Source organism: Lasiodiplodia theobromae (assembly GCF_012971845.1).
Source record: "Lasiodiplodia theobromae strain AM2As chromosome Unknown scaffold_9, whole genome shotgun sequence".
In the NCBI taxonomy this organism is placed as follows: Eukaryota; Fungi; Ascomycota; class Dothideomycetes; order Botryosphaeriales; family Botryosphaeriaceae; genus Lasiodiplodia; species Lasiodiplodia theobromae.
Window position 1 is genome coordinate 395,900 of NW_023336585.1, and position 26,444 is coordinate 422,343.

At 53.0% G+C, this 26,444-nt stretch overlaps 5 protein-coding genes across 5 annotated transcripts; 3 read left to right on the plus strand and 2 right to left on the minus strand.

Moving 5' to 3' along the window:
* Positions 1 to 2,027: 2,027 nt before the first annotated feature.
* Positions 2,028 to 2,585, minus strand: LTHEOB_3525 (uncharacterized protein; the record flags this gene model as incomplete). Its single annotated transcript, XM_035512458.1, has 1 exon — positions 2,028 to 2,585. The coding sequence occupies one exon, from the start codon at positions 2,583 to 2,585 to the stop codon at positions 2,028 to 2,030; it is 558 nt and encodes a 185-aa protein (XP_035362613.1).
* Positions 2,586 to 3,975: 1,390 nt separating this feature from the next.
* On the minus strand, positions 3,976 to 5,310 carry LTHEOB_3526 (uncharacterized protein; the record flags this gene model as incomplete). The annotated part of the gene is made up of 1 exon (XM_035512459.1): positions 3,976 to 5,310. One exon carries the CDS (start codon positions 5,308 to 5,310, stop codon positions 3,976 to 3,978), a length of 1,335 nt encoding a protein of 444 aa, XP_035362614.1.
* A 12,742-nt stretch (positions 5,311 to 18,052) lies between these two features.
* LTHEOB_3527 (C4-dicarboxylate transporter malic acid transport protein) lies at positions 18,053 to 19,201 on the plus strand (the record flags this gene model as incomplete). Its single annotated transcript, XM_035512460.1, has 2 exons — positions 18,053 to 18,246; positions 18,304 to 19,201. The coding sequence occupies 2 exons, from the start codon at positions 18,053 to 18,055 to the stop codon at positions 19,199 to 19,201; spliced, it is 1,092 nt and encodes a 363-aa protein (XP_035362615.1).
* Positions 19,202 to 20,451: 1,250 nt separating this feature from the next.
* On the plus strand, positions 20,452 to 22,325 carry LTHEOB_3528 (MFS transporter; the record flags this gene model as incomplete). The annotated part of the gene is made up of 2 exons (XM_035512461.1): positions 20,452 to 21,058; positions 21,106 to 22,325. The coding sequence occupies 2 exons, from the start codon at positions 20,452 to 20,454 to the stop codon at positions 22,323 to 22,325; spliced, it is 1,827 nt and encodes a 608-aa protein (XP_035362616.1).
* Positions 22,326 to 23,763: 1,438 nt separating this feature from the next.
* LTHEOB_3529 (Acyl- dehydrogenase family protein) lies at positions 23,764 to 25,480 on the plus strand (the record flags this gene model as incomplete). The annotated part of the gene is made up of 4 exons (XM_035512462.1): positions 23,764 to 24,523; positions 24,592 to 25,036; positions 25,092 to 25,245; positions 25,298 to 25,480. 4 exons carry the CDS (start codon positions 23,764 to 23,766, stop codon positions 25,478 to 25,480), a joined length of 1,542 nt encoding a protein of 513 aa, XP_035362617.1.
* Positions 25,481 to 26,444: the final 964 nt, after the last annotated feature.

Genomic DNA, 26,444 nt, shown 5'->3' on the forward strand with positions numbered 1-26,444 from the left:
GCAACAGGATTTCACGAACAAAACCCACCGCACTGCCACGTGGATGCGCATTTGCGAGACGATACGCCGTGAGGCTGGGAATTTACGTCGTGAATGAGAGATCAGCTACGTCGATACGGCGCTCCCTGTGTCAGTTGCGAGCTACAGCCATGGTCGCGTGGCCAATTAGCCTCGGTGGTGTTGGCGCTAGAAAACGACGGCCGCTCTTCTCTGCCCTACCGCACAGCCCTGCGTCAGGACGGAAGGTAGGTCATTCTGAAACGTGGAGAAAGAGCCCGGAGCTGCAGAATTATGCTTCTTGGCATCATGCACCATGGCATCATTTTATTCACTGTATAACTTTCATACTTTGCTGATCTTTTCTTGCTGCCACTTATGCCGTACCAAGCACAAGATAACTAGTCGTCGGCTCTGTCCATCTGTCAACCAAGGTTTGCAAGATTGAACTAGCCGGCAATGGCAGATCATCCGCGTAGCTTGATCCAAAGGTCCATTGTGATAGGTCGCTGATTCAAAGGGACATTGAAGACGACGTCCAATGGAACGTTTCTTTTTTTCAAGCACTTTTCTTATTTCATCATGGTCTTCAATCAAACCCCACGATTTGCCTGCCTCTTGCGTCTTCCCATGGCCCTGAAGCATACTTCATCAATCAGTGGAAGAGCGAAATAGGCTTTTAGCAGGGCCGCGTCATCTCCACCCTACTGTTCTTGCTCAGTGGAGCTGTAGGACTAAATCACTGACGAACATGTCATTCATTGCGTTTGCTTAGTATTAACTCGATTCAGTTATGGAGTCAAGAATAAATGAAGGTGTGTCATTTGAAAAATGCGTTCTATTCATCTCATCACATTTGTGGTTATACTGCATCAACCCTCAAGCTTGCCTGCTTCGCTCCGACCCTTCCTCTTTTGCATGCCTCAAAACTCAGCCTTCAGACTGCAGCTTCCGGCAGGGAGAGCCATTGCCGTGAACTCAACCAGCGACGAGCCATCGAGGTTGTCCCTCATGCTCGGGTTAAATCTTTAGCCATAAGAGCTTTCCGTCTGCAGCGCTCCACGGCCTTACGGGGGGGGATTGCAGCCGACGGTTAGCGTGAATTTATTTTTCTCAACTACCCATACATGTTCCTTTCCGTTGTGAAACAAAAAAGAGTTGAGGCATACTCACGCTATGTTTCAAGGCCCTGTTATCCGACAAGCTCCAATTTCGTAAAGTCTAAAAACTCTAAATTTCTTGCAGGACCATCATCTTCAACTTGCTCTTCAGAGATGAAACAACACCCTGATCAACAATTCAGGAACAAAACGTGAAACCACTGCCTTTCCACCCCAGGTGAGCACCACAGCAAAACTTGGATTTTTGAAGCAACCCAATGAAATGATGAGTCTCCCCAAATGAAGAAGGTTCGGCTGAAGCCCGGAGCTCAGTACGGAGGTTACCCAAACAGGTGCCGGCCGGCCCGAGGTGGGTCCCACGGAAGGGCAAAAAAAATGCAAAACGTACAACAGCCGGGATTCCCCAATGGTCACCCACTTGAGTACTAATCGGCCGGTTCGCAGCTTGAGTACGGCTGAGCGGACGGGAAGCCCTATATTCTGCGACCTATGGTCGTACGTGGTGTAGGTGGTGATTTGGTGGTGTTATATACAGAGAGCAAAAGTCGTCCGACAACGCATGGCCCTGGAAGTAGTGATCTTTTTCTTGCTCGGTTTAATCATTCTACAACCTGTTTTAATGTGAAAATGTATCTTCTCGATTGATGGACAAACTAGAAGATGTTGCAGGTAAGTCAAGCCAAGCCACAGTGTCCAAAAAAGACCAACGCTGCTGCAGTTTTTGATACATATTCATATGAAAATGAGGCCACCCTTATGCTTCTTCAAAGGAGTATTTGATGTATAAACACGCTAGGATAAGCGAATGTGGTGTTTGGGTAACAAAAGTCACTCGACGAATTGGATGTGCGCTCGAGAATCATATTTAGACCTACAGTACAATACCCCACAAGAGGCATTTACACGACATCAGATATTTCCACAGTAGACGACCGAAATACCATCGCCCACAATCGTACTCGACACAAACCCGCCATCAGTGCTGGAAACCCAATCATTATTCCCCTCCCCATTCTGACTATCAAACGCCGCCGTCCTCAGCGGACCAGGGCGCACATCCTGCGCCGCATCGCCCAGCGCCTTCAACGCCGCCTTGTTCGGCTTGTCCGCCGTCGGGCTGTTGTAGATCTCAATATCGAGACCGTAGACGGCGAGGCCGTCGGCCGGGATGGAGCCCTTGGTGGTGTCGTACAGCCAGACGTGGCCCGTGTAGTCGGCGGGCACGTCGAAGCTCCAGAAGATGGGGTCGCCGGGGCGGATGTCGGTCCAGCCGTAGCCGTCGAGCATGGTCGGGTCGACGTGGTCGACGCCCGCGTAGGCGCCCGTGCCCGTGATCTGCGGCTTGTAGTCGCGGTTGTCCTCGCAGATGCTCGTGTCGACGATGATCTTGTAGGTCGTGGCGCGCGGCTGGAGGACGGCCGCGGCGCTGGCGAGGCCGGTGAAGGCGAGGGTGGTGGTGAAGCGCATGGTTCTTTTTTTTTTGTTGGTGTTGTTGTTGCTTGAGGGTTGCGGGAGGGATGGGGATCGGCGGTTGACTGCAAGAGTATATGCGTCTTATAGTGTTGTCCTGGTCAACACAATTGCCGTTGTTCGTGGCCGAGAAGCAATGCTGTCAGTCGAGCATGGTGCGAGGAATACGAGAATATTGCTTGTTTATATCAGACTAGACCGGATCTTATAGCTAAGTGTTGTCTACACTCGGATAAGCCCTCCGCCATGGTGGAGTCTGTTTCCTTGGCTCGGCGGCTCACTTTAGAAACAGCAGAATAAAATAAGCCTCGCCGAGAAATGATGCAATACATGTCCTGAGGTCCTTCCGGAAGCGCTCTCTCCTCTTGCAACTTCGGTTTCTCGGGCCGCACCGCCTCTAGTGCGCCTTCTCTTTGAGGAAACACAACTGCGATTCCGGGCCGTTCTCGTTTGATATTGATGAGCTGGCATGTGTCGGAAGCAGGTGCAACCGCCCGCATTGATGTCCTTGCGCTCCTCGCCCGAGCACTCATCGAAGCGACGCCGGATGGACGCCCTCCACACGGGCCCGTTTGCATTGATGGAATTGTCTGCTCTTTCGCTTTCTCACCACCTGATCTAGCCTGTGAAGAAGGGTCGAATGTGCAGCGTTATAATAAGGGGTAATGTGCAAAACTCCAAATCCAGCCATCGCCGGCCAAACCCAACTATCACCGGCCAAAACCAACTTTCCACCAAACCTACCACCTTCAAGTTGTTGTTAGCCTATATATATCTGTTATGGTAAAAAGAAAATATTTTTAATAAGAGAATGTTCAACTGCACGGTCCAAGAGTTGTGTTTGGTCAGAGATGGGCTTGGGGTTTTTTCGCAAAAAAAGAGTTGGGTTTGGTAATTACCCCTGATAACGATCGACCGAGGAGAAAGCTAGTCGTACAACGCAGTACTGGCTTCTCCCTTAGTTCCTTACGTCTTCACGGTCTGTGTGTCTGATATTGTGCCTTGCGGCTCCTCTGTTGAAAACATGAGATTCTTGGTTTGTAACAAATTGAAGGCTCGCTGCGATAATAAACTTCAACGCTATCACCAATTAGTATAAGTAACTCTATATATTTTTCTCTTTCTATCTTGTTAAAGAATTATCTACGTATCTTCACTTGCATAAAAGATAGACGCATGATAAAGTTTTTGTTTTTCACTTGATTTTTTTTCTACACTTCTTGTACTATTTGTTGTTTTTCTCTCTTTCGATTTTTTAAACGTAGATACTTGGGACTTTCTTATCGTCATTGATACTAAACTGAAAGAACACGGCGCTCTCTACCTTCCCATCGCAGTGTCATATAAAGAAGGGAGTTCACTGCCGAACAGACAAGCTACACAGTCACTACGGCATCCGCCAAAACCTCACAACACCCACATCCCGATCCAACACGACCACCATCCTCCTCCCCTCGCACCACCTCGCCACCACCCCTTTCTTTCTCTTCTCTTGTTGCTGCTCCTCAACCGGCTGTTCAATCCTCCACTTCACATTCCGCTCCCGATGCCAAGCCTCCACGCCCCCGTTCCTCCCCGTATCAAACACCAGCCCCTTCCCCCCATCCACCCACTCCACCCCACCCACCTCACCCGCCAACACCTCCATCGTCCCGCCGCCCTGCTGCCCCTCCCGCCGCTCCTGCTCCACCACCGCCTGCACCTCCTCCTCATCCTCCCCGCGCCGCGCTTGAAGCCGCACCACCGTAACCGCGCCGCCTGCGCCGCCGAACGCCACGCGCGGTGGCTCAGCAACGGCGGCGGTCTCTAACGAAGAAGCGGCAGGCTGCCACGCCGGCACACAGCGCGCCCACCAAGCGGGGGCGACGCGCACGTCGGCCAGCAGCGTGCCGGATGCCGCGTGCCAGATCAGTCCGCGCGTACCGGCGCTGAGCGCGATGTACGTGCCGCAGGGGGAGAACGCGTGGCGCCAGGGTTGGAGGTGGCGGTGGTGCGGCGGCGGCGGGGCCAGGGGGTGGGGGTTGTTGTTGTTGTTGGTGGGGGCGGTGGTGTCCCAGATGTGGAGAGGGGGCGAGGGGGAGGTGGTATCTTCGGAGGCAGAGGCGGGGGCTGAGGGGGTGGTTGAGGAGAGGGTGCTGAAGGCGAGGAGGGGGGCGGCGGGGTGCCAGGATGTGGCGGCCGTGCTTGTGCTTGTGTGGGCGGTGTCGAGGGTGGCGTCGAGGGTGGGAGCAGTGTCGGAGGTCGTCCAGACCTCGAGGTGTGACTCTGCCGGCAGATTGGGTTTATGTTGTAAAACCAGTCTGGTGCCGGAGGGGTTGAACGCTGTCGCGGCGAGACTGGGGACGGCTCGATTTTCAAGACGGTGAGAGGCAACGACCGTGAGGGTGGTTCTGTCGATTTGGTAGAGTGTTGTGAGATCTGGAGTGCTGAAGAGCAGTGCGTACTGCCGGCCCGGCTGCCACTCGAGGTGGTAATGGTGTGTGGGGCTCTCTGTCCCTTCGAGATCGATGGTCTGATTGATGGTGACAGTGTTGAGAGAGGCAATCACTATGGCCCCAGGGATTAGGATTGCCGAGAATTCTTCATCTGGGCTGATGGATCCCGTAATGCAAGCTCTAGAAAGAGTGAGACAAGACGTTTCGCTGTTCCAAGTCGAAGGTTGTCCGTCGGCCCAGGAGGCTGGTACGCCATCCCTGCTGAAGTCTCGCTCAGGCGCTGACATTCTGTGATTGCGCTTGGAAAAGAGTGATAGTTATGTGGCGAGGCTGGAGAGTGAATTGGCTTTTTGAGCTTTCCCAAATATCGCCATCGTAAAGTGGAGCCGGGGTATTGATACGATCCGCTTAAATCATCCTATCAGAACGCAGCATGTGGACGGGGTATTCTGAAAGCTGCTGCCTAGATACGGTATCCACATTTTGAGTGCACGGGAATATTATGACATTCATAACGGCCGTAGTGACTATAAAAGAAGGGAGAATGGATAAGCTCTTCATGATCTAAGATTTAAGTAGAGTTGATGGTCTTAATAGCGTGATTGAGATTCAAGGCTGCAATTCTCAGGATAGTTGATACTCTGCTGCTGATTTATATCGAGACTCTGTCATCTCTTCCGGGCTCTGGTTTGCCGAATCCTTGTGGCTTTCCCTCCTTCACATCGCTTCCGCCGTCTGAATCTCGAGTACTGGTGGAAGCTTCATCCTTCGAAGAACGATCTTATTTCACCATTGTATTTATTTTCGGCGCAGTCGGAGCTGAAAGTAAGATGTGGCTATGCGCGGTCAATTTCAGGGTTCAGTTCCAGGCAGTGTCTTGTGATATCGGCTCCTGTGCCGCACACTGCTGCCTGAGTTCCGGTCCATACCCAACAGTGTAATTCATCCGAAAAGCTGGTTAGCCGCTGCCATCATGCGATAGTTCAACCAGAAGTGCAATTGATTATCAACCCTAGCCATTGGTTCTACCAAGCTGTGCTGTACAAAGTACGATTCTGAAGCTTGATTGTCCTATATCGCCATATTAGCCCCTTTTATATTTTGGCCCATGTAGCGACGGGCCTCTCTCACTACGCTTCGAAGTTACCTGTCAATTCGAAAGAGGTTGAAGAATTCTTCGTGAAGATAGTTGCGGGATTATGTTTATTGGATCACTGGGGAGCGCGCGCGACGTTGGCGTTCAGATCGGTCTTTTCGGAAACCGATTCCAAAAAGGATCGGGAAGCTTTATTTTCTGCGACCTATGGTCGTACCTGGAAGTGAAATTTGAATGTGGTGGTCATATAAAGAAGTGTTTGGAAGACTCGCACGCAACCAACGGCCCGCACGGACCAGACTTCTATATGCGACTGAAGAGCTGGTAACTACTTCACTGGCATTCTGAGATACATGGATATAATATAGATATAAGGATAGGACTTGAAAAATTACTTGAGAAAGACATAGTCGCCACAAGGTCTTGCTGACACTGCCTCTCCAGACATGATACCTTGAACGTAGCAATCGCCAATGACGATGTGATGTTTTTGAACACCTTCTGTCGCCGCTTCATGTTCTCCAGGCTTTGGGGTCTGCAAAGGCCGCAGAACAAACGGGACACAGCCTCCAGAGAGAACCCACACTTCGTCTCCTGGTCGCATCCATTCCGGCCCCAGGCCGACGTACCCCTGCTTTGTTAAGAACATTTTCCTTCCTGTAGCTGAAGTATTTAGCTCTTGAGCCAAAGATGTCTCTATGGGGTCATTTCTCTGCCTCTTCTTCAACAAAGACTGAACAAAACCTTTCAGTTTCTCTTCACTGAGACCGGAACTCTGCCTGCGCAACTCAGGCATATCTCCGCTTAGAGTCCTTGAAAATGTATCGAGCCAAGAGACACTAGGTTGGTAAGAGACTTGATGCTTATTCAATTTAAGAAATTGTGCCCATTCACGGAAAGTCGAGAATTTGCATCCGGAATACGTAGAAGCTGAATGAGCATTTGTTGTCACGTTGAAGACGATGTCTACCCGTGTTCCAAGGAACGAAAGAATACCGTCGTTACATTCCCGAAGTTGAATTGATCCACCATTGGATGCATCGTAGAACCTGCTTCGTGCTCGTCGATTGAGTGCCGTCGTCTCTCTGTTGAACTCCTTGACCCATGAGGGATGTGGACCAGAAGGCTCAGATTCTCGCCACAACACCGAGAGTGACCGATCTGGAGATTCGCGAAGCAGATGGAGACTGATTTTTTGATACAATTGTTGCTCGTTGCTCTCGTAATCTGCATCAAGGCCAAAGTTCGAAGGCGAAAGGCCCAGACACGCAAATATCTTGTCCCGAGGATACTTTGACTTCCGGTCATGGAAGTTGTAGAGGCAGTCCATGAGATTTATTTTCGTGCCAGGCTCTTGTATCCATTTTCGAGTCAAGTCCAGGGCGTGGACGTGTTTCTGAAAGTTGAAAAGAGCGTTGACCGTCGATTCATCACATGACAGCTTGTTCAACCTTTGGATGAGATTGGTAAAGAACTCAGAACAGCAGTTCTGCGAATGGTAAAAAAGCTTTTCAGCCGAACAAGCCATCTTCATCAAGGAATAAGTATATCTTCCCCAGCATAGAGTCGAGGTAGGCGGTAAAGCCGCTTCTTGAACGGTCCACATGCGTGTCCACCAGCTTCGACTCATCAGCGCCCCAAGTGCTATGAGCGGCTCCATAATTTCGAAATCCAGCTTTTCTCGAGATTGATTCGTATGGTTCAAGGCGGGAATTTCGTGAAGGTGCTTGCCGTCCTCGAGAAGCTTCATCAAATCTTGAGCTTTCGAGATGTGAGGTCGTCTGCCGTGCCATCTGCAGTTAAGATGCTTGCATTTGAGCTGACTCTGTGAGGCGGAAGAGAGGCTCAGGCGGCGAGGGTTTACTTTGAGTGTTGGCTTGTGCTTTCCCGCAAAGGGTTGGTCCTCCTGGACCTGATGAGTTTTGAGAGAGCAGATATCATCAGATTCATGAGGGCGGAGGCAGTGATTACAGTCGCTCTGATTTTCGGCAGTGCACCAGGCATCACTCGGTTCCGACTCTTCCCCAATCCACAAAAGCCCATTTTTGCAGTTTTTAAAGATCGCGCCCATAATGCTCACTTGCTTTTGCTTTTCGTCGTAATTCTGTTGATCAATGCATAGTGCATCCACCCACAAGACCCGGGGCTTTTTGTCGCCTCGGATGCTTCGGAGCGCAGACATCAAACGAGTTGAGACGATGAATGGTAGTTTGTCAAGCGTGATCGTGTTTCCACTGTCTGACTCGCCCCATGCGTATGAGAGCGCCTCGTAGTGTGGACTTTTATCCAAAGAGTGCACTTCGACGGTGCATTGAATGGGATCGTTCGGGGCCCCGGGGTCCAGCCGGACCAGACGGATTTGGTCGAGGGGCCGGCTCAGCGCCGTGTGGTTGAATGTATCAGACATAAAGATTCGTGAAATTTGGGGTAAGGTAATCCAATATGCAAGGACTGGTAGAGATCATTGTTGTCTTCATTCTGACTCTCTGTGCTTGGAAAGCAGAGGTTTAAATTCCCGTGGTTCGCACCTCTAGGCAACGAACGCACAACTGTGCGCCCCAAAGAAGCCTTGCACACCGAAACCCACAGTATCTTCACCCATCAGGAAAACTCATTTGAGCACGGTTCGTGATCTTCGCCATCTTCTTTGCAAATACCCGATTTCCAAACACCGCCCGCAGACACTTGCATAGGTCCGCGTCCTCAGAATGTCTAAGAGTTTGTGAGCAAAGCTTTAAAACAGGTTTATCATCCGATAATCATGAGCTGGAGCAGAATAATTGATGCGCACTGCCAGAAACAGCCCGGGTAAGCAGAACGGGAAACGAGGCGGTCGTTTGGCGCGGGACAAATGCCATTGGCTGCATCGGCGTGAGACACCACACAAGCGCTCATTGGCTTCGGAGACTGGTTGCCAAGACAATTTTTCCCACAGCATATGCAGGTGAGGCTGCAGCCTCGAGTTCCGCCCAATACTCCGCCATTATTAACCCCTCTTCTCCACGCGTTCCGTAGGGCACTCACATCACTTCCGCCAGCGCAGCATTTTCCCGCATGCAAAATTGTCTGACATGACTTCAACCTGGGGTTGAGTTTTTCCCGCTTTTCCCGGATGTCATGCATCGCTCGTTTCCCACCCTTGACTCAGGCCCCGGTCACGGCCATCTAGGCCGGAATTCGGGCATGACTGCTCTGTGGCCGGGTGCCACTGCCTCAACCAGTTTTCTTTGAGAACTATTGGCCGGCAAACACTTCCGCCTGGGTGGGGCATCATTTTCCCATCAACAACATGCCATGATGGTTTGACATTGTAAAATTTGGTTTGCCTGGTATCTGGCACTAATGATATTTAAATTGCTCAAGTCCCTTATAAACTATCCGAACATTGCGCCTCATTCATCAGCCACTGAATGGATTGTCTTTTCGTCTGGAGACAATATTGCCAGCTTTTTGAGCAGAGCATGAATACCCTGGACCAGAGGTAACGATCAGCTGCCCACGGATACTTTCTGACTCATATCTGACATCCTTTGCCTTTGCAGCCCAGTACTCTCGAGCTTCAGAATGGCTTTTGTCAACATCAAACGCCTTTTTTCTTCGCAATGCGCACAATGCTACTGCGACCCACGCCCAAGAAAACGGATCAGCCCAGAGACAGTCTTCGGCGAATTCTTCAACAGCATGTATGGAGCAGAGGGATGAAGCTCTACCGATGAGAGGGGAGAGGAAGAGGGAGGAGCAGCGCCTAGCTTGTTCAACTTGAAGAAAGGCCAACGAGCTCGCCAATCTCAGATCTTACTACAATGATGCAGTAGTGGAACTAGTCCTGGAGACTTTCTTACCCATGCAAAATCGGGATTTGGAAGTGCGCCTTTATTCTTTCACTCTTGATTTACTCTGCTTCTTTTATCCATGACTTATGCAGAGCGTCTTGGACATGTCATGATTCATTGTAGCCAAAATTATTTTTTTTTGGAAATTTGTGCAGCAGAAGTAAACAGTGAACCTCTTTAGAGTGAATATCTCAAATCAATTTCGATGTCTGTCTACTCCGCCCTGTTACTCCACTAACACCTTCCTGGGCTCTTATCGAAGCTTATCCATTGGTCGAATACCTCAACACCATTGATGGTTGGCTGATAACGAGCAATAATGCCTGACAGACTCCTCGACTAGAAATGCGCCAGACCCAAGGGAGGTGGGAGTGGAGCTGGTAGTAAAGCAGCAGGGCGGAGGAGATAGCGCCAGTCGATTTACGCGGACCATCCTTGCCTCTTTGGGCTGTTCACCCGATCTTTTCTCAACGTTGGGTGGCAGCTGCAGGAAAAATAAAGACAAAAAAAGCATGCGCTTCAGTGCTTACAGGTATTGGTGCAAAGTCCGAAGTGTATTCACAAGGGCAACATGCGGGAAACAAATCACGTGTAGCGCAACGTCGACGCCAGATTACGTTCCGGGTCAAGGGAAGACAATTCCCATTTACGAGGCGCATCTGCGGGTGACAGTGGCATGCAAGGCGAATGTGCGTCTGTTCCCGCATACACCCTAGTCGGGCGCAGCCAACGAAGGTGTAGGAGAAAACCGGGGATGACAAGCGCCACCGACTACCGCCAACGGATTAGTTCTCGTTGAAACTGCAATGTTTCAAAATCGGCGGGAATTATTTCTCCAGTAACATCGACACACTTGCTGATGTGTGCAAAGCCTCTTCTTTCCCGTAGATTAATGAAAAATCGGGTTGGGATATATGTGTAACTTCGGGATACAGCTGGGTTCAGCCGCAAGGCAGCCGCGAGGGCGCAGCTGCAAGGCAGGCGCTAGATTGCATTCATCAGCGCCGCCTCTGGATGAAGCATCTGCACAGCCATACCAACCCTTGAAGCGTGAGGCATAACCAGTGCTTGCCAATGAAATTCGGGGGAGGTGCATGCTTGAGCCTCAGATTAGCAGCTTGATGCCTCAGCCTTATGACTTTCACGGAGCATATATGTCCAGAGACGCGCTTCTGTTTTTGGAGGTAGAGGACGCCATGCTGCCTCGAATCATTCGAAAATGTTTTATTGAGGCCACTTTGCGATGTGAGCTTCTCGCCTTCCAAACAACACGTTAGTGCCCTCTATTTTCCCACGTACTCGTCACCAAGATTCAATTCCCCGACAGAAACACCGAACCACTCATAAATTCGACAACCAAGCTATCCTGCGATGTGTTGGCGTCAGAGGATTTGCTATGAAACTCATGTGTAGCTATCTCATGTCACAGGAGCCGGTTACCATGTGGGAAAGTTGGATATGCGGGAAACGTGATGGGGCTAACTCACACTTGCGCTTGATTGGACGCTTACCAGAATTTCCCACATGCGATCCACATCTTCCCAGGAAACACCTACGATGGTGTTGGGCTTGGGTCATCTTGTTCTACAGACGCGGGAGAATACCATTTCCCACATCAACAACACCGCATAATGATTCGACTAGGAGGTTCCGTCATGGATCTCGTTTGCTCTGAAGAGATGGGTTTTCCCTGTCACCATTTTACTTACTCTAAGTATATAAATTCATTGAAAAACACATTCCGCTCTGAGACCAAATCAAGAGCGAAGCACACAGATGAGTTCCATAGAGATTCCCGTCAACATGGGCTGCGACAGTGTAAATATAATCTCCCTTTCACTTTGTTGAAGCATACACGAAGGTAGCTAAGTACCATGCGCAGGGCCCCGGCTTTTCACCCGATTCTGGATACTCTGGATCGCCGCCCCGATTCTCTGCGGAGCCTGATTCACTCTACCCACCTGATTCAGCGAACCCATTCATCGAGGAGCCGGAGTGCCGCTGCCCCTTATGTCAGCCGTCTGAGCATGAGTTACGGCTGCGTGAGGCCTCCTTCCTTCGACGTCAAGGCACGATGTCCAATGATTTGTCCGTGGAGGACTCGCCCATCGACAACTCGCCTATCGATGACTTCAATCTCAGCGGTTTTGGCGTTTTGGCCACGGACGGCTCGACCACTTACTGGACCTATGAACTTGGCAGACTGGGCTTGACACAGCCCTCAACGGATTCTTCCACTCCTATCTCAACACCGTCACGCGGATCCAGCTGGTCTTCCAGCCGCGAAATTACTGAACAGTATACTGCGCAGGAGTCTCCGCAGAGTCAGATGGAAGATTGTCGAGGTACACCCGCAAGAGACAATCTGATTCTCTGTGAAGACAAGCCTGCTCGTAAACGTTCCAGTGAAACCTTTTACTGCTTCGTACACACTCGCGATGGCGAGGCTATAAAGTTTTCGAGCAAAGGCAGTCTTCAACGGCATCAGGATTCCATGGATGGTACTTGTGGGCCAGGAACAGGCAACAGATTCATGTGCAGAGGTTGTCAGAGGGTTTTCACGCGCACAGACAGGCTCTGGGAGCACCAGGACAAGGATACTTGTGGACCGATTGACTCCCCCGATTACCCGGCCCTAAAGTTTGTCGAAGGTTGTCCGAGCAAGTCAAAGCCAATACAGCGCCGGAAAAATGGCAGCCACTGAACGACTATGGGCGCCCGAGAAAAGTCAGTGGTATAGAAATGTTTGTGCTGGTTCTCAAGTATTTCTAGGCCTCTCTTGGCGCAGCATTGATGAATTCATGAATGAATGATCTGCTTATGATCCTACTCACTACCGCTCGACTGAGCTACGTGTTCTTGTGCGATGTAAGCGTTTCGCTAAGGTGGAGTGCGTACGACCGGAACTGCTCTGGGGCCTCAATCACCAAACACCCAAAGCTCAGAATCTCCGATTTCTTACCCGGACAGCAGCGAAACATCGACTTATAAGCAATCTACGTATGCGCCGAGCTTCGATCTCAGTCATTGCGCATATGTGCGCTGACGCAACCTACAAGGCTAAGGTCTGGGTAGATCAATCGTCTCAAAGAGGCTCGCGTCAGTCGACATGCCCATCAACCAGGTTATGTGGCGCGGCGGGGCGGAGGCTGCCTGAAAAGCAAGTTCTCCTCAGCTGTAGGCTTTACGTAGCGGTAGTTGTTCAGCTGCATGCATGAGGCTGTCGTCGGAGCGGGGCGCCTCGCTCATTGCCGACCGGACAAGGGTAGGGAGTCCCTACCCTCAACACGTCGCGGAGTGCAGAATCACTGCACCGATGCAGCAGCACAAGCTCCTCGCCATAGACGGATAATTAACCGTACAGTTTTCATCCATACGAAGTAGCGGCGCGAAATATAGATGAGAGAAGTGGGGAAACGACGCCTTCCTCGAGGATCCGAGGTGAGGAGGGCAGATCTGCATCGCATCCTGGTCTTGCAGCCTTCATTCCCGAAGAAAAGCTGCGTGGCTGCCTCTTTTTGTCTTATCAGTAAGCAAATTTCTCCCTTGCCGGAAGCTGTTCAATCTGCTAATAGCGGGGCAAATGCTCATCATGCTGGTGGTTGTTCTACAATTTCCCAGTGCAAGCTGACTACTTGGTGATGTAAAGACATCTCGAGAACAGCTGAGACTAGCCAACGAAAATACATGTTTTCTTGGGACGACTGTTTAATTACAGATCTCCTTCATCAGTGGATGCTTGCGTGTGCATGCGGCACAGCACAATGTATGTACATAGGGTGAGAAATTTGGCAGAGCGCTCACTACGTGCTTGTACCGTGTCCGTAGAAAACTGATTGATCCTTTCCCGTCCCGGTACACCATCTTGGAGTTGCATGCCAACCCTCGGCTCTGAAAAGGGTGTCGGAAATAGCTGACCCTCCCACATATCGCGGCGTGCATGCGGCTGGATTGTCGGGGAATCACGCGCCGTGATCTGCTGCGAGCCTTGTGTCCTTTATGTAGAGCCCCTCTCCGCTGCTTTCATGATGACTTTCTTCCCTTTCTTTCCCCTTCCTCCGTACTGAGAAGTGCCTGCCGTTGGGATTCCTCACGCCGGGAAAACGTGCCAAACGGGCACCCGTACGTTTGCAGTTGCCCAATGTACAACATGCGCAATGGAATGGCTCGCTCCAGCCGAGACTGGTTCACCCATACGCGGGCCACGTATCACCCCTTTTCAATGACGCTTTCACCCACAGGTCCCGCCGTCCTCCCCCAGACCGCTCTTCAAACCAGCCGCCCGCGTCACCCCCCCAAACCATATTCTGAGACGGCAAGACCATGATGGATAGATGAAGGGGTATGCACTTCGTGGTTGCCACCGCAAGACTAGGCGTGCGAGGAGCCAGTCGTCGTCAGGCACAGGACACCATGGCGACGTGTCGGTGCAGGCCTACCTGGGCCCGCGAAAGAAACGCCTATCATCCAGTCCAGTGAGGCGTGCCATGTTGTAGAGCGAGGGAAACTTTCCAAGCCGATTCCATCCGTCATTTCTACCAGTGCTGACTGCTGCCCCTGTGTGTCGCAATCCGATACAGCGCCACTGACAACTCAATGCTCTTGCGTCACTTGCATCACTCTCCCCGTTGGGATGGAACTCTCAACGACGAGACTATATAATCTTGTCTTTTGAGTTGTCAACCAACAGAGCAAGCGTGCTTCTCTTTCGTCCATCTTGGTTTTCCACACGTTGCAGCGCAGTTCGCTCCAGGGACTTGATGATTTCGATAAAATAGTCCCTAGACTTCTTCTCCATTGTTCTGATATCAGTGGAAAGGTCGCTGGCGGCCACTGAGTTCCTTACATCCCCTTCGAAGTCCTGTTGAACGTTGAACATCACCACTCAACTGGAAACATCTTGTTCCTGTAAGTAGATCGCGGTATCCTATGGCCTTATTGATCATCCCTTACCCTTGCTAGCAGTGTGATGGTAACGGAAGGTCATCTCTATCATAGACGCAGTTCAAAAACATGTCGACTTCCAGCATGCATCAGCCTTTTTGGATGCAAAGTGAATGGCTGTACTGTTCTACCTCGGAAACCCACTTCTGGGTTGATCTGTATGGTCTTTCCGGGGAAGATCCTGAGTTTGTCGATACCCGGCCAGGCAAGATTAGATCTTCGGTAGACCTGGCATCTCGGTCTTCCAGCTCGACCCCCTCTGGGGCGACTTCTTGGAGTTCGGCACGATCAGCATCGTTTAGCCTTTGTCGAGCCTCTTCAGCTGGCCCTGACCTGGTCCAAGATGCCAATGTTGCGTTCGTCCCTCCAGAGTCATTCTCCTTCGATCAGTCTTCCAGCTCTTCATACGTTTCGGATTCGCATGCCCCAATGCACAACCGCACGCATTTTAGCGGACCCTACTTTGCGTCAACAATCGTTGGCTCACCAGAAAGATGCGAACCAGAGAGGCTCTTCGCTGCCGATGGTGATCCATATTACGAAGCGTTCCGACCAACAGACCTGTCTTTCAACTCAAGCATTACCTCGAGCAACGATGGGCCGTTAGCCAGAGAGGAGCTCTTGCAGCCCATGTCCGCAGGAATCAGTGGTAGGAAGTCCTGGACATTTCCGGGAGCGCCAGGCATCCCGAAAAGCCGAGCCTCGACGTCGGAGAACGAAAGTCCTTTTGTGTGCCAGACTTGTCAGCGTGGGTTTACATGCAAGTCGTCCCTTCTTCGGCACATGAAAGAGAAGTGTAGAAGGGAAGGAGAGAAGGGCCCGTTCCAGTGCGACCCATATTTCCACCATGGCTGCACAAAAAGATTTCAGCGCCGATGTGGTCTCAAAGATCATTACAAGAGGCTGACGCTTACCGAAGAGCAAGCAGTTGCGAAGGTGAGAGAAAAGTATTCAAAAGGCATGCACAGTCGTCGCTTTTAGGTTTTCAGCCTCTGCTGTGCTGGCGCATGCTATTCGGCTGTGGTTGGGCTCCACTCAGGCCTGGCCAGATGTATAACGCCGCGGATTGGGTATCGTCTGCAGCGAAATATGTTTCGGCTTCCAAGAACGTTAAGGTGCAGTTGGGAACATGATTTGATGGGGGTTTCTTTTCCTTGCCTTGTTCGCTCGGTCTATTCCTGTTTCGCTCTGTTTCGCATTCTTTAGCTTTTAACCTCGACTTATTGAGGGGAGAAAAAAAAAAAAAGGCTGCAGCCCTGTCTCAATACTAGTGCATTATTATGTTGTATCGTCGTCGCCCATGCTTTCGGTTAGCTCTTTTTTTGTACTGTCACCCGGATCGTGGTAGTGTCTCGGTGCTGTCGCTGGATAAGGCTCTGATTTCATACAAGCCAGTTTACTGCGGGGAATGTGGTATTTTATCCATCGGCAGTCAGGGGCATGCAGCATGCAGGCACCCACGTTCTGTCACATTCAGCATGCGTACATTGGACCATGTATTGTAGTGCATGCGATGCATTGCAGTCAGCTGTGAAGGTGGCTGGCTCATCCATGGCAACCTCCAATGGAACCTTTGCACTCAGGTGTGAACGCACAATTTTTTATTGGTGCATGTAACGTAGAACGCTACAAGGCGAGGGTGGCGGTAGCGACGTGGCGAGCCATTGATCAACTACACATCATCCTTGCGTTCCCAACAAATGAGGCTGAGCAACCCACCACCAATCAAAGCAACCAGAGCGAATGCATTGGTGGAATCCATTAGGTGAAAAGTGGTTCGATGATCAGAAAATTTCTCTAAATTTAAGGTCTATTTTTAGTACGTCATAAACCGTTTCAGTTGACTACTAATCGAAACAGTTATAGATTTGGGCGCCGCAGTTCGCAAATATTTCAACGCGAATACCTTATAATTTGTTGAAAATCACCCGAAGATTGCTTCTAACCCATATGATAAAGCAATTGGACACGCCTAGCTTCTGGCGGGTCAGAATTCCCGAATATCTGCGCGGTTTGCGGGAACAATCATGAATATCCCCTTCAAACACCACTGCCAAAAATTTCGAGATTCAGGACTTGAGACTCGGTGTAGGATGACTTAACCAACTATCTTTTTATTGCTTCTCTTTGGGATTTAATTCTCCTGACAGGCCTCGAATATATCTTTTACGATTTGGGCATTAAATAACAGATGGTGATTCTGAAGGAATTTCGCGATGATTGAACAAACCCCCTCGTCTTCACCATTTTGTCCGGAAGATTAACAATGCTGATACTCACGCCAACAGCGGGACAGTCTTGGCAGCGACGGAGCGGAGTGGGTTTCCGCTGCGAAAGCGGGAGCTAAAGCGCATGACGTGATCCCGCGGCCATACCCGCCTCAACCCTGTCGACGATCACACAATCTAGAAAGGCGAGGGGACGGGCGGGACGGCTGACACATATTTATCCAGACCGCATCATAGAATGGCCGCATGAGGAAAAGGCAAGGTTGGGCACAAGTCAGGGTGGCGGACTCCTTGTCGCTGAGGCACACACCTCTTGGCTTTGTGTATGCGATAATGAAGAGACAAGCTTCTGTGGATATTGTGGAGATAGGCTCAAGATGACGTAGATGCCGCGGTTAGTCTCACCATGCTTTTCGTCAAAGATGTTTTGACAGGCCTCGTACTTCGGACATGCGGTTTCGTTTGAATGATGCATTTTGCATACTCCGATGGCCGTGTCATCCGTAATGTCTGCGGATCTCAAACAGATGTCACGCTAAAGGATTACACGTTCAGGCAGAGTGCACGGCTGGGGTATAGTGCTCACGCTTGTGGTGTCTTGGTGACGTATTTCAATACACTCTGCTCCAAAACCACAATGGATGGACAAATATTCCCCGAAAAGGATGCTCCAATCTGTCACGAAACAGCCAAACACTATCCGCCTTAAGCCCCTGCGAGTCTTGTCAAACTTAACATGGCAGAACGGTCCAGGTCAGAGTCAGGTAGTCCATCAAACAGCCAGACGCCCCTACACTCAGAACCATGTGAAGTATCGTGGAAGGAGCGGATCGGCCATTTTACATGGGTGAGGCCGAGATTGTCATCACCCATCTTCGCTTCGCTGATGAAGTAGGCATGGTTCGAATGCACAATGGCAACGGGCGCCATGGCCGTACTATTGGCTCAACAGCCCTTCAAATTTGACGGCCTCTTCACCGTCGGAAAGATCTTCTTCATTTTAGATCTGGTGCTGTTCGTCTCATTCAGTGTGTGCATAGCGATGCGTTTCGCGATGAAGCCAGGCTCCCTGGGGCTTTCTCTGCACCATCCGCGGGAATCATTCTTCTTCGGGACATTCTGGTAGGTTCTCTCCAAGCCCAGAGCAGTCCGTGATATACTTACCCCAGAATCCAACAGGGTCTCCATCGCATTCATCATCTACAACATCCAGCTCTACGGCACTCCGTACTGCGGCTTCTGGCTGGTCAAGACGCTCGAGGTTCTCTTTTGGGGATACGCCGGGTGCGCGCTGCTGGTGGTGATATTCCAATACCACGTCATCTTCGACACGCGGAGCCTGCCGGTGGCCGACGCGATGCCGGCGTGGCTACTGCCTGCGTATCCGTTTTTAGTGCTTGGCCCGTTGGGGGCGGGGCTGGAGTACTCGCAGCCACCGGACAGCGGGCTGCCCATCCTGATCGGCGGGCTCATGTTCGAAGGGTTCGGGTGGAGCATCGCCTTCATGATGTACACGCTGTACTTCACGCGGCTGATCAACAGCGACATCCCGACGGAGAAGGAGCGGCCGGGTATGTACGTTGCGGTTGGGCCGGCGGCGTACACGTCGAATACGTTCGTGGCTGTCGGCTCGATAGCGCCGAAGATCCTGCCTCCGGACTTCCTGGGCGTCCAGGGTACGTCGGCGGCTCAGGTGTGGAGGGCTGTGGGCCTGCCGGCCGGGGTGTTCCTATGGCTGCTCGGGTTCTGGTTCTTCGCGCTGGCTAGCATCTCGAACGTCTTGGGGTGGAAGAAGATGAGATTCACACTGAGTTACTGGAGCTTCATCTTCCCGCAGGCAGGGTTGACCATTGCGGCGGTCCAGATTGGAAACGCGCTAAACAGTGACGGAATCAAGGGGGTTACGAGTGCAATGACAATCCTGCTGGTGGTTGCATGGTTGCTCGTGGCAGCAGCGACGATGGGTGCAGTTCGGAAGAAAGAAGTGCTGTGGCCAGGGGTTGACGAGGACGAGGAGGACGTCGAGGGAAGAACGCGGTCGGCGGACGAGGAACTGGGAAAGAGGCGCAGGGACTGAAATGTGATTGCTCACATCCGCAAACTTTATCGAATGAACGCCCGCACACCACACCCTGTCCCCAGTTTTTCCTTTCTTTTCTTCTTCCTGCTGCGACGTGCGAAGTTACGGCTCTGCTGCCGGTTTCGACAGTGTGCAGTGTTTTCTGCGTTTAATGCCAAGTCGACGGCACCCATGACGGTTTCGGCCTAGGATTCCAGAGAGCCAGAACATCGGGGAATGACTGCTAAGTACAGAAGACATTGCTTTGTTTTGTTTGGACGCTGAATTTCTATCGCAGATGAAGCAGAGGGATGCCACGATATCCAGCTCTCTTGCCGATAGTGAGAAGAATGACGTCCAATCTACACTCGTCAGCGGAATTCAATAATCAATACCCTTGGGATGATTCTATGCGTCACTGCCCTCTTTGGTCGCGATTGTCGATGTGATTCAGGCGATGCGGAAGAGAGGTACCGGGAAGCGCATGGACCTGTCGGCGATCGACCGGAGAGGCCGCGTGGAGCAGCCTGTTTGCTCTCCAAAAAAAGGTGGGTCGCAAAGGGTGCGATTACCAAACTCAACCCCAACCCGTCGGCGACCCCAAGGACCCAAACCCGACCCCGAGTACTCAAAGCCGATCCCGAGGACAGTTTTACGAAGCATTAAAAACGGTGGATTTTGGTGGAGAGGTCGGGTTTGTGTCCTCGGGGTCGGATTCAGGTTCTCGGGGCCGAGTTTGGGGTTCTCGTATATGAATGGGGCCAGGTTTGGTAACTACCCCAAATGTTTGTCCTTTTTTTTTTTTAAAAAAAAAAAGGCGGGTCGCTGCATGCAAAGGGTGTGGGTGCTGGGTGCGGAGTTAAGATAGCAAAAGTCGTGGCCGCACTCACTCCCGTTCCTGGCGGCAAACTTTGCTCGACGGCTCCTCCAATTCCCACGACAGACCTTGAAACTTCACTCCACGCGCAGCGAACTCGCTCGGCAACCTCGGCCAATTGCCTGCATCAGTTACTGCTAATGCGCTGTAACCAATGGCAGCTCTAGTGATGGATCGAAGTGGGCCTCTGGCGGGGATGCCGGTTGCCGTCTAGATGCTTATTGCGGCAACTTTTTCGGTCCCTCAACGTCACCGCTTAGAAATATTCAGCAGTCAGCCTGGCCCATGCCACCGCCAGGGTGGAGTTGATAAATATTCTGTTTCTCATTGTGGCCCCCTCCCTCTGCAGCCCCTCCACCGTCGATTTTTCGCGCCCCAAAAAACTTGCAACATGCAGTCGATTCTTCAGTACCGACGCTTCGGCCTGGCCGCGCAAGCCCAGATCCAGCGTGATCTGGAGAAGGCGAATACCATCACCCTCCGCCCTCAACCTGAGCAGTCCCGTGCTCCGTCGGTGCAGTCCGAAAAGGAACGAGGAGATCTGGCTGGAAAGGAGGAAGAGGAGAAGGCGGACGAGGAGGAAAAAGAGGACACTTTCACACCTGGTCGTTCTACCGACTCTGTTTCCATCTCGTCCAGTAACTCATCCACGTCTCAGGAGATTGAGCCCGTCGCCGTCGACCGCGTCCATACCGCTGCCACTGTTCGAACCCAGTACACCGCCAGAGCCGCCCTCGGCCACTCCCTGACTGGCATCGAAGCTCGCGACCGCCGAACCCATGAAGGCAAAGGAGAGCAGGTTTTCGTTGTTGGTTGGGAGGGAGATTCTGACCCCCTCAACCCTCGAAACTGGAGCACTCCCAAGCGTGTTGGCGTTACTCTTCAAATTGCAGCCGTTGCCTTCGCCGTTTGCGCCGCTTCATCCATCGACGCCGCCATCCTGCCTCAGGGCGCAGCCGAGTTCGGAGTCAGCGAAGTTGCGGAAACTCTGGCGACTGGTAGGAACTACCATGAGCCTGCGGGTAGGTTGCTGACTCTCTTACAGGAATGTTCCTCATTGGCTTCGGTTGCGGTTCTCTCGTAGCAGGCCCTTTCTCAGAGACTTTCGGACGGAACATCGTCTACATGGGATCCCTCGCCGTCTACAGCATCTGGATCATGGCAGCCGGCCTCGCCCCCAATTTCGGCGCTCAGATTGTCTTCCGGTTCCTGGCGGGCTGCTCCGCTTCAACCCCATTGACTTGCGCCGGTGGGTCCGTGTCGGATATGTATAATGGCATTGAGAAGACGTGGGGCTTCCCCCTCTTTGCAGTTGCTGCATTCGGCGGACCGGTCCTGGGCCCTGTCATTGGAGCCTACATCGGACCATCGCCCTTGATCAGCTGGCGGTGGTCTGAATGGATCATGCTGATCACTTCGGGACTCGTGCTTACCATGCTCTTCTTCTGCATGCCTGAGACCTTTGCTCCAGTCCTATTGCAATGGAAGGCTCAACACCTCCGGAAGATTACGGGAGACCACCGCTTCCAAGCCGAGCACGAAATCGTGGAAGCAACCCTGTTTACCCGCTTGAAAATTGCGATGACCAGGCCATTCCTGATGGTCACGGAGCCCATTATCATACTGATGACGCTCTACCTGTCTGTTATCTACATCGTTCTTTTCACTTTCCTGGACGGCTACGCCTATATCTTCCAGAAGACCTACGGCATCTCGCAGGGGCTGACTAACATCATCTTCGTCGCAATGTTCATCGGCATCGTCATGGTTGTCCTCCTCGTCCCCGTCGTCTATCGCATCACCGTCAAAGACCTCAAGCGCGCCAACGCCAAAGGCGCCGCTATGTTCAACCCGGAAACCCGTCTGTGGTACGCCATGCTCGGCGCCGCCCCCGCCATCCCCATCGCCCTCTTCTGGCAAGGCTGGACCGCGAGGGCCTCGATCAGCATCTGGTCTCCCATCATCTCCACCGCCCTCTTCGGTTACGGCATCATCGGCATCTTCCTCTCCGCCTACATGTATATCATCGACTCCTACGAGATGTACGCCGCCTCTGCCCTCACCTTCGTGACGCTCGTGCGCTACTTCGCCGCCGGAGGAATGACCGTCGTCGGCATTCCCTTCTACGAGAACATGGGGGTGCCCTATACTTTGACCATCCTTGCCTGCATCGCAGCGCTGATGACGCCTATTCCGTACGCCCTGTACAAGTGGGGTCACCTTGTCCGGCAGCACAGCAAGTATGCTGTTACACGAGAGGTGTAAAAGGTTGTGGTACCTGAGCATATGTGAGCCAGGCCGAAACTATTTGACCCAGCGCCCCAATTACGAGGAAGACATGTCTGAGTGACCTACAGCATTTGTCTGAGACAGATGTTATGCAATCGTTTTCCCGCAGTCACCTAGGACCCTTTTTGGACGAAGGCTTTCTCGCTTCAAACACCCAATCTCCACTCCGCTCGTAGTCAGTCATTTGTAGGGTCGGATTACAGGATTTACCCAGCTTCCAATACCCTTGATTACCGCCAAATTCACGGGAGTCCATTTAATGGCAATCCACGACGCCTGAAGGATGATTTTTACAACGCACCGAAGCACTTTCTTTGACAGTCTTTAGAAGAACCGAGACGACGGGAAATTTCTTGATGGAACTCTCTCTACCGTATCAGATTTAGATTTTACTTTTTCTTGAAGACTATCTTGATAGATTGAACCCCAATGGTTACGTTTCACGACATTCGTTACATTTGCTTCTTGCGTAACCGCCGTCCCGCCAATGTTACTGTGAGAAACCCAGAGTGTTCACGGACTTGGTTTTACGTGGGATTTAAAGGCGCAGAGATATGGAAGAGAGAAATCGTAAAGCAGAAAGCCATCCCTGCAAGCGATTTGTCCCTTCGCCTTCGAGTAGCTGTTCTGGCTCACTAAAATGGTGTCTCCTCCGTTTCGGGCGTAAGCTTTTCGACCGAGAGCAGGCGCCTACGCGGCCACAAGCACCTGCGGGAAACTGAGAGAACTTTCTTTCTCATGAAACGACCCTCACGCCACCCGGCAGGTCAAAATTGAGGAACCTTATACTGTTTCGGAGGAAAAAGCATCAGTCGCATCGCCTCGGGTCTTTATCAGTAAACAACAATCGTCAGCTGGCGGACAGCTGTGCGGAGTGGAGAGGGGCGGCAGGGGTGCTATCGTAATCCTCTGCGCTCCGATTGGCTCCGCGGGGAGCGGCGGCGGCGCACCCTGCATGAGGAGCTTTGGCCAAGGTCCGATGAGCCTCGGCCTCCGGTCGGCTCGCATCGCGCAAAATGCAATCCATCCCCCGCGACTGGCTGGGTTGGCTGGGGCTGGACTGGGGGGCGTTTTCTGGACTACCCCGGACTCGAACCACATGTAGGTCCCTTCGGCGGCTCATGCTAGATGCAGCCATGTAGACCTTTTTTAATATGACCTCCGCTCTTCCCCCCCACAATCCTCCCCTCTTCTTCTCTTTTCTTCGTAGCTGCCCTCGTGCCGTTCCATTCTTACCCGTGTCCTTATTATCACTCCCGGTCGATCAACCTACCTGTCTCGGAGCTCGCTGACTCTAGCTGTGCATTGTGTGTTTTAATCCATCTCCCCTACCGAAGCACCAACTGACAACCTGTTGTTACTGAAGCCACCTGTCTCGTGTCTTGACTACTTCCTTACCCAATTCACCGCAAAGATGCCACACCAAGAGATCACCCGCGACGAGGTCGCCAAGCACAACACCGAAGACTCGCTCTGGTGCATCATCGACCACAAAGTCTACGACCTGACCGACTTCGTCGACGCGCACCCGGGCGGCTCGGTGGTGCTGGCGCAGGTGGCCGGCACCGACGCGACGGCCGCCTTCTACAACCTGCACCGGCACGAGGTGCTGCAAAAGTACGATTCCCAGCTCTGCGTCGGCGTGCTGGCGGGCGAGAAGCCCGAGGTCGTGGACCCGCAGCCGGGAGACCTGAGCCAGGTGCCCTACGCCGAGCCGCTGTGGCTGCGGCCGCAGTTCCACAGCCCCTACTACGCCGAGAGCCACCGCCGGCTGCAGCGCGCCGTGCGCCTCTTCACCGACACGCACGTCACGCCCGAGGCCCAGGAGAAGGAGCGCGACGGCAGCTACATCAGCCAGGCGCTGATCGACAAGATGGCCGAGGCCAACCTGCTCGCCATGAAGCTGGGGCCCGGCCCGCACCTGCACGGCCGCCAGCTGCTCGGCGGCGCCGTGGACGGTAAAGAGTTCGACTACTTCCACGACCTGGTCGTCGCGCAGGAGTCGGTGAGGCCCAAGGCGCGCGGCTTCCAGGACGGCAACATGGCTGGCATGATGATCTCGTTGACGGCCGTGCGGCAGTGGCTGGGCGATAAGGCGCTGCAGGCTAAAGTGACCGAAGAGTGCTTGAGCGGGAAGAAGAAGATCTGCCTGGCCATTACCGAGGCCTTTGCCGGTACGTGGGGATGGGGGGCCTGCCCGCTGCAGCTGACTTTATCCGTTTGAGACTGATGCATGTTCCAGGAAGCGACGTCGCTGGAATACGCACGACCGCCACAAAGACTCCGGACGGCAAGCACTACATTATTAATGGCACTAAGAAGTGGATCACGAACGGAATGTTCTCTGACTACTTTGTCGTGGGCTGCAAGACGGACAAGGGATTCTCGGTCATTCTTGTCGAAAGAGGCGAAGGGGTCGAGACCAAGCCGATCAAGACGTCGTACTCCACGGCCGCCGCTACTGCATTCATCCAGTTCGAGAACGTCAAGGTCCCGGTCAACCACCTGCTGGGTAAGGAGCACAAGGGATTCACTGTGATTATGAGCAACTTCAACCACGAGAGATGGGCTATGTGCTGCGGTGTCATCGGCTGGCAGCGCATCATCGTCGAGGAATGCCTCAAGTGGTCGAACCAGCGCATTGTTTTTGGCAAGAACCTACTCGCACAGCCGGTCATCAGGCAGAAGTGCGTATCCCTTGCTCTTGACGCTGTAGAGTTTAGACTGACAGAGGAATGGCAGGCTGGCCAAGATGATCTCGCACGTCGAGGCCAACCAGGCGTGGCTGGAGCAGATCACGCACCAGATGTGCAAGATGACCTACGAGCAGCAGGCCAGGCACCTGAGCGGGCCCATCGGGCTGCTGAAGTCGTTCGCAACGCGCTCGGCGCACGAAGTGAGTACCCATTTCCCCCCAACCCCCCCTCAGCTGCTGATGGCCGCTCCAGGTTGCGGACGAGGCGGTCAACATCTTTGGCGGGCGTGGCATCACCCAGTCGGGCATGGGAAGGGTGGTGGAGCACTTCCACCGGTGCTACAAGTTCGACGCGATCCTGGGTGGCACAGAGGAGATTCTGGCCGATCTCGGGGTGAGACAGGCGATGAAGGAGATGCCAAAGGCCATGTTGTAGACGGTAGAATGCTTGCGGTAGCAATGGAGCACAGGCGGTTGCTGGTCGTGTCGCGCAGCGATTGGATTGATTTGCAGCGCATCAGGTGCGCGGGGCTGGCGGGAATGTCGCCGTCCAGCATGGGATGAAGGGCGAGTTAAAAGCTAATCAGGCGGCCGTCTCGCCAGGACGACAGGTCATCCGAGGAGCAGCGCCCCTGCATCGCCATATATTGGGGTGCTGGTGGCACACGAGGCGGTGACAACAAGAATGGGGGTGCTCGGGTTGCTGCATGCATGATGTCGTGCATTAGGGCGCATGGGCGGCCCCGGTTGGCTTTGGTAGAGGTGCGACCATGGCAAACAAGGGGAGCTGTTGAGGTCGCAGGCTGTCGCCCTTTGACGAGCCGAAGCCGGAACGTGAGCGCGTGCTCTGGGGGGCCGGGGCCGGGGCTGTTGGTGCTGGGCTGCAAGAGCCGCAGGACGCGAGGCGCTTGCTCGGCGGCGCTGAGCTAGGCGCACGATCGGCTCGTCTTATCTGCGCTGGACGAATGCTGATGGACCGCGTGCACATGACCGTTGGCGCGGCCGATACGTGGCAGCCGTGGGTGCATGGACGACGCACCCAGGACGACGCAGGGCCAGTGCCGCAATGGGAAGCGAGCCGGCGCGGCGACTCGAGGCGTTCGGCCGGCACGTAGTCCGAGTAGCGGAGCCACAGGCGGTGCTTGCCAGGGCCTGAGCCGGGGCGCTGCAGCGGGAGCTGGCCAGATGATGCACAGCACAGCAGGGCCCTTCCAGGTCGTGCTTCTTAACGCCTCGCCGCCCACACCCTCTTCTCGTCATCAGCCCCCCGGAGCCGCCTCTTCGCCCTCCTTTCACCGTCCCTTGATTATTCACCACCCGCGCCCCAGCTACTTATAACCCCCAGCCGCCCCCATCGCCTCGCCATCTACACCTATCTCCTCACCCACCTCGACCTCGCC